Source organism: Cydia amplana, chromosome Z (genome assembly GCF_948474715.1).
Source record: "Cydia amplana chromosome Z, ilCydAmpl1.1, whole genome shotgun sequence".
Taxonomy (NCBI): Eukaryota; Metazoa; Arthropoda; class Insecta; order Lepidoptera; family Tortricidae; genus Cydia; species Cydia amplana.
In genome coordinates this window covers 32,139,151-32,147,290 of record NC_086096.1, presented here as the reverse complement: position 1 = coordinate 32,147,290, position 8,140 = coordinate 32,139,151, and the positions used below count along the sequence as shown (strand labels likewise).

At 41.2% G+C, this 8,140-nt stretch overlaps 1 protein-coding gene across 1 annotated transcript; it reads right to left on the bottom strand.

Moving 5' to 3' along the window:
- Positions 1 to 420: 420 nt before the first annotated feature.
- On the bottom strand, positions 421 to 4,502 carry LOC134660679 (uncharacterized protein K02A2.6-like). The gene has a single exon (XM_063516458.1). It carries the CDS (start codon positions 4,429 to 4,431, stop codon positions 421 to 423), a length of 4,011 nt encoding a protein of 1,336 aa, XP_063372528.1. The 5' UTR covers positions 4,432 to 4,502.
- Between the last annotated feature and the right edge of the window lie 3,638 nt (positions 4,503 to 8,140).

Sequence of the window (8,140 nt, the reverse complement as noted above, 5' to 3'; positions counted from 1 at the left end):
AAAACTACCACCAAAACATGACATTAAAATATTTATGAAATCTTAACCTACCCGCGAGTTCACTGACCCAAGTCAGCTGTGATACATGTCTATGTATAATATACATGTACATATATCACACCCTACCACTTAACTAAAACTACATAGTGTACGGTCGTCGCCCATCCACCAATATAGCAAGTACTTAAGGATCCTGTGAAAAACTTCTCCTCCAGGCCAGGTGAATTGAATCCTTAAATAAATGCTAATAAGACTGACATGGAAAAGCCGTGTCCACTATGCATACGACAAGTACACAAGTAGGTATACCATAATAAATACAACTTCCTTAAATATAGTTATTTATAAAGTACAAACCAGTATTCTTCTTTCTTTTTTTTTTTTTTTTTTTTTACTAATTCTATGATTACAAATCAGTACTTAATATAATACGGGATTACCATATCTTTCTACGGGCACTGGCACACGTTTCGGTATCGGGGCGGGAGGCACAGCGGTGGGCTCCGGTGGCGCACACGGCTCCGAGTTCTCATGGTTATTATTATCGTCATCGACCGCCGCTGGGCACGCCGTTATAGCTAAGCGTGAATTATTACGTAACTGATCTATATGCCTTTTAATAATTTGACCGTCTTCCCTTTGCACCAAATAATTACGTGAACCCAATTGTTCCGTGATCGTACCGCTAACCCATTTCTCCCCCTTGCTAAAATTCCTAGCCCAAACATTATCACCTACACTACACGACCTCGAGACGCCCCCCGCGTTTTCGCGCTGTTGGAGCTGCGCGGCGCGCGCACACTCGTGCGCCCTGGCGCCGGCATCGGCGCGCAGCAGGTCCAGTCGTGTGCGCAGACCTCTTCGCTGCAGCAACCTCGCCGGCGACTCCCCTGTGCTACTGTGAATAGAATTCCTATACGCTAGTAAATATGACTGGAGCGCAGCGTCCATGTCTTGCCTATCCCGTAACGCCTTCAAAATGGTTTTTTTGACTAGCTTTACTGCACCCTCTGCTGCTCCGTTTGAAGATGGATGATACACCGGAGAGAAGGTTTGTTTTATGCCATTAAATTGCATGAACTGAGTGAGTTCTCCGCTCGTGAACGGCGGGCCATTGTCCGATACCACAACTTTTGGTAGCCCGAAACGAGCAAATATCTCCCTTAAAACTCTGATGACGTCATCTGCCGTCGTCCTCGTCATTTGTTTTACTTCGATCCACTTGGACGATGAATCCACGACCACTAAATAGGTCATGCCGTTTAAGGGACCTAGGAAATCCATATGCACCCTACTCCAAACTTCTTCGAGATATGGCCAAGCTTGGGGTGTAGATTTGGCTGGGGCCGGTGCTTCCAAAGCGCATGTGGTGCATTCCCGACACGTTTTCTCGATTTCAGCATCGATGCCGGGCCACCAAACATAGCTCCGGGCAAGACTTTTCATCTTGACAACTCCAAAGTGGCCTATATGTAGCTCACGCAGAACGTCATATCTTAATGTCGTGGGTATCACCATTCTGTAGCCCCACATGATACATCCTGCTTCTGAGTACAGTTCGTGACGCCTTACCCAATACGGCTGCAGCTCTGGTTCGTCGCACTTTGCTGGCCAACCTGACTGCAAATACATAACCACTTTTCTCAGTAGATCATCTGTTTTTAAATTGGTTCTGACTTGATCACTAGTAATTGGTAAGAAATCCTGCACGAATTGTACATATGTTACCTCTGTCCTGTCCGCTGCCTGCTTCCCCACTGGTAACCTGGACAATGCGTCAGCTCCATTTTTGTCCGTAGGCACGTATTCTATGTCATACTGGTAACCCGATAAAATTACCGCCCATCTTTGTAGTCTGCTTGCGGCCATCGCTGGAATACCTCCCTTATCTCCGAATATGGAAACCAACGGCTTATGATCGGTCCTTAGCAAAAACCTTCGGCCGTACAGGTACTGATGGAATTTTTTTATACCAAACACAATTCCCAAGGCTTCTCTTTGAATCTGAGAATAATTTACCTCCGCCGCATTGAGCACTCTGGACGCGTACGCAACAGGCCTTTCCGTTCCATCTGGCATCTGGTGAGAAATCACAGCCCCGACGCCGCTCGAACTCGCATCCGTAGTCAAACATAACGGAAGTTCAGGGTCATAGTGCGCCAAAACCGAACTGGAAACCAAATAACGCTTGACGGCATTAAACGCTTCCGAACACTCCTTGGTCCAAATAAACGACGCGCCTTTCCTTAATAACTTGTACAATGGTGTTAACGTCATACTTATATTCTTAACAAATTTCCCATAGTACATAATCATTCCTATGAATGAGCGAAGCTCGGTTACATTGGCCGGTATCGCCATGTCCTTAATGACTTTAATCTTTTCCGGACACGTGTGAACCCCTTGTTTACTAATGCGAAACCCTAAATAAGTCACCGATTCCGCGAAGAATGAGCATTTTTCTTTCTTTACTTTCAACCCAAATTTCTCGAGGCGTCCTAGCACTTGATGTAATGTACGCAAATGATCCTCCCTGTCTACGCCCGTTATAATTACGTCATCAAGAAACACGCCTACTCGCGGTAAGTCTGCAAAAAGTTGTTCCAGTTTCCTTTGAAATATCCCCGGACTCGATGATAGCCCATAGATTAGCCTATTACACATATACAAGCCCTTATGCGTGTTGATTACGGTATAAGGTTTTGATGCCTCGTCCAACTCGAATTGTGCATAAGCTTGAGACAAATCAATTTTTGAAAACGTTTCCCCCCCGTGTAATTTGACAAGCAGGTCCTCAACTCTAGGCAAGGGAAAACGGTCAATTTCTAAACATCTGTTCAGTGTTAATTTATAATCGCCACAAATGCGAATACCTCCATCACGCTTGACTACCGGTACTATCGGCGTGGCCCAGTCTGACGTCTCAACCGGCGTGATAATGCCGTCCCGCTGCAGCTGGTCCAGCGCGCGCTCCACCGGCGCGCGCATCGCGTACGCCAGCGGCCGCGCGCGCATGTACACCGGCGCGGCGCCCGAGCGCACGCGCAGCGCCACCGGGCCGCCCGTGTACCGCCCGAGCCCGTCCGCGAACACATCCTTATACCTAGAAATCAATGAATCCATAGTAAGTTCACATTTGGTATCGATTTTATTACAACTAAATTGCTCCAAACCCATTGTCAATTCGTACAGCCATTGTCTACCTAACAATGGGTTTTTGCCCCCATCTATAACAAATAAATCTAAAGATATCTCTTTGTTTTTATATTTAACAATTGGAGTAATTCTACCGAATGGGCGAAAACCTCCTCCTGCGTAATAGTTGAGTAATACATTAGGTGTTAAAATAGGTAAATGTTTAAATAATTTTTGATAGCATTCTAGACTTATACATGAAATGGCACTACCGGTGTCAACTTCCATTTCTAAACATATTCCGTTAACGTCCAATGTCATCATAAACGGTTTATAACGACTTAAATTGCCTACAGATAAAGCGTTAAATGGTACCTCGTTCAACAACTCCTCCTCATCCTCCTCATTTGCATCTAACGCATGCACCCTCGCTCCGGTTTGTAGTCGGGGACACATCTTCTTTAAATGACCTTGTTGCATGCATACGCGACAAGAATAAATGCGGAATTTGCAAGTCGCCGCATCATGACTGCCGCCACAAGCACGACACTGGCCCTGATCGCGACCGCGCGGCGCTCCTGCCGCTCCCGCCACGGGCGCCGGCTTCGCCTGCGCGCGTCCGCCCCATGCCTGCGACGCCGCCTTGCTGCGCCCCGCTGCCTGGTTTGCCCCGTTAGCCCTCCAGGGCCCCGACGAGCCCTGTGTTCTGGCCCCGCTGGCCGATGCGTATAGCACTTCCACGACCTCTTTACCAGTGCCGCGCGTCCTACTATCGACTGCCGCTGCGTCTTTCTCTGCGGCCTCCATGGCAACCGCCAACTTCCAGGCCTTGGCGAATGTCAACCCGTCTTCTACGAACAACCTCTGCCTAATAGTATCGTCCGCTATGCCGCACACGAATTGATCCCGCAGATTATTTTCCAATTCAGTCTTAAAGTCACAATATTTAGTCAACTTCTTTAAATCCGCGACATAGACAGCCAACGACTCGCCTTTTTTTTGTATTCGTTGACGAAATTTGTAACGTTCCGCCATTATGCTCCTTTTAGGCTGTAAATGATTAGTCATCAGTTCTTTTAACACTTCAAATTTCTTTGTTGACGGCTTGTCCGGCGTACACAATGTCACTAGTAACTCGTAACTTGCACTGCCCATCACTGTAATTAACGTAGGGACTTTCAATTCCTCCGTTACGGTATTCACGATGAAATATTGTTCTAACCTATCCACATACAACGCCCAATCGTCCGCGCTTGGATCAAACGGTTGTAACACTTGCAACTTTCCAATCGACATTATAACACTGTTTTTTCACTGCCGCACGCTTAATTGTCCGAATTCGTCGCCAAATGAGATATATGGGAGCCAGGAACTAATTAAAAAGGCCAAACGCGTTGTTCGTATTCAAAGATGTATTTCGAAGAGAGTTACAAAACTACCACCAAAACATGACATTAAAATATTTATGAAATCTTAACCTACCCGCGAGTTCACTGACCCAAGTCAGCTGTGATACATGTCTATGTATAATATACATGTACATATATCACAGTTAGGTATTGCAGTTGATGGGTAACACAACGTACTAAATTCGAACATTAATAATACACGATTTTCGTAGCCTGTCCTATTTATAGTTTTTTTATACCCACAAAGAACTACAGACTTGCACATAAATAAAAAGGCAATCCGTTCTACCCAACTGTATAAAACTAAGGGCCCGATTCGGATTTTGAAATAGACATCTGTTAGATATCTTTTAAACATCGCCAGGGGGCTCAGCACGGTTCCATTTTTTATCCACTATCACTATGCCCGTCACTTTCGCACTTACATACTTGTTAGAACGTGACAGGCATGGTGATAAATGATAAAAATGCGACCGTGCTACTAGGGCAGGATACGATAACGATATGTTTAAGAACTAACCTGTCAAATTTGACATTTGCGCCATTCTAGAGATACTCTTGAACGATTTCCACAAGATATGGCTTGGAGATCCAATTCACATCTAATAGATATCTAACTCTATCTAACGTAAAAGTGACATTGGTTGCTCGAATTGCGCTGCAAAAGAGAATTAGTTGAAATCTAAACTATAACTTATTAGAATGGATCTAGTACGTGTCGTCTCTTGTGAATATCTTGAAGTTCGAATACGGCAGTAAGTTCTTACAAGAACGTCTAGACTTCATCATCGGTACTTCTTGCTGAAAAACGTTTACAGGACATTAATCACTTTAATGAGTTCGTAGGTTGTTGCATTCGTCTTGAGTTGAGAATTACAAACATTCCTCAACTCGTGACTTACTTAGTAATTACATTTTAAATGTGCTTGTCACTAATTTACGACTTGGGCCGAATATTTTACTTAATCGATGGAGTCGAGAGCTATGCGATAAGTTACTTTGTAAGTTGTAACGATTATGACATTTTCGCGTATGTTGCGTGAAACTTTAAAATTGTTGAGTTTATGGGCGATTTCCTTTATTTATACAGTGAAACCTGGTTAATTGGCACCTGGATAAGTGCATAACCTCAATAATTGCAACCAAAGGTCCGGTCCCGGCCCTTGAGACCAAAAGGCAATTAATAATAAGGCAATTAAGCGCCTTATAGAGGCTTCTGGTGACCAGAGGGCTGGGCAATATTTTGCCCAGCGGATCAGCATTGCCATCCAGCGGGGCAATGCGGCCAGCCTTCTGGGTACCCTACAGAGCGACCACGACCTAGGTCAATATTTTTATTTATAAGGTTTTATTTTAAGTGTTTTTATCTCATTGCAATAAAGTGACCTAATTGCAATTTAGATTTTAGTGCTTTTCGTAATTTTGCCTCTGTAATTGACCAAATCGCAACTAAGACCTCTATAATTGACACTGTGCTAAAAAAAACTGCTATTTTAGCACCTCTATTATTGAAAAGAGTCTTACTTATTACCACTGTAATTGATATAATGTACTTATAGAGAGCAGAAACAATATTTTAATAGCAATTTAGTTATTTTATTTTAAATCTTCATCCAACAATTCAATTTATTTATTGGGTATCTATCACAGACTGTAGTCCGTGAAATAGTTTTGATTAAATCAAAAACATAGTAATCTTTTTACATTCCAATAAACTTATCATCTTATTACATCCATATATTGCTCTGAAAATTAGCTTAAGATAATGTAATTATAATTATGTAATAAGTAGCTACTATTAATAAGTGCTTGTTACTAGGCCTACATGAATAAAGTATAACATTTTATAAACTTTCTTCTACAATTCAAGGGTTTTTTCTTTTCAACCCAAATGATAATAAGAAAATAAAGTAGTAATTCATGTAGTCTAAAATTGCAAGTTATATAATACATATTATATTAACTAATAATATTTAATTGTATAGATCAGAAACCCAGAACGTAAGCTTGTAAATCCACTTTCAATGGTTATTTGCACCTCCATAAAAGAAATTTGTCAGAACGCAACCTCTATTAATGAGAACCTCTAAATATGTAGACGATATCAAGAGGCCTATATAGTGACATTATTTGACAATGCTTGCATGCTTGCAGTGCATCTCACACCCACCAATAAGCACTAAACGAGTTGATGATCGCTTAAATTTTGCTAGTAATTTGATTTCCCGATGCCGAGCAATACTTACAAAACGCTTAGGTTCTTAAATCTGGTTTAATGTCAATATTTATAAGATATCTTGAAACTGGATAATGGAGAACATTAATTTTATGATAATGCAGTATTATCAAATTGTAATTTACGATTTTATTAAATAAATTATCCTACATTTATATTGCAATTCAATCCTAATTCCCATTTTATTAAATTTCGTGTTTGTATGTTTTAATATTAGTTACATGATTTATTAATTTCACTGGTGAAGATCAAAAACACAGAAATACAAAGTCAATTTAATTATTGAATGTCTAAATAACTTAAATTTAACTAGGTATAACTTTTTAGTGGTGTTATCGGAAATCAAAATCTATTTTTTATTGTCAACATATAAAATATATAGGCAGTCACTCGCCTCCACAATCCAGTGTGCTCATTCGCCAGGATATATCTTATATAAAAAAAAACATTATTCAATTTGCTTTGACAGATAAACATATAAAATAATCACGACGTAGCATATACACGTGCAAAGCATAAAAGCTTTGTCAGTGAAGTAACTTAATGATACCATAAGGGCTGACGCAATTTGGATGGATAATAGAGAGTGAATGTATTGTCTCCACCCCGAGGCACTTTTGAGGCTCATTCGCGGCGACTGCGCGAATAACTCACGCCTCTCCAACAATTCCCCTGTGATTAATGTTAATCGCTACGGTATCGTTTGATGTACAATCGGATTCAAATTAATCGTTACTAACGAAGCGGTCAGACTTAATAATACCCGCAGCAGAAACTCTTACGACTTTAAAGTTTTGAAAGAAATCCACGTTCACCATTTTTAGCATTAGCAAAAATAAATAAGAACAGTTCACATAACTGTAGCTTCAACGAGTACTTCACTCCAAAGTACGGTGTGGAAAAAGTAGTCTGAATAATAAACATATTCTTATCGTAACATATTTCTACGAAGAGTTTTGGTATGCACCTTGTTAGAGTTGTTAGTCGAGTACGACGATGTAACTCTTGCATTAATGACAAAATTCTCTTCCATTTTTGCATACAGATTTCAGACAAAGAGTTTTCGAGGTACGAGAGAGTTGCTACAGAACGATTCAGAATATCAATTAGTCATTTACGCTAGTTAGAAACCATTTAAAAAGCGTTAAAAGGATGATTTTACAATGTAACATTGCAGTTAACACATTCGATGCGGCAGCGCAAAACTCAAACTTACTGCGAGTGCTTTACGAGTCATATACTTCCCGTATTGAGAAAGCCAAATTTGCGGCACGACCTCCATTTTCCCGTACCATGTCCTGACTTTAAAGGTCCATACAGACCTGGAATATCATCGATTTGAACTAAAAGTCATTCTGAT

Bases quoted from the DNA above. Each gene is read 5' to 3' on its own strand.
- LOC134660679 (XM_063516458.1), bottom strand. From the start codon at position 4,431: ATGTCGATTGGAAAGTTGCAAGTGTTACAACCGTTTGATCCAAGCGCG.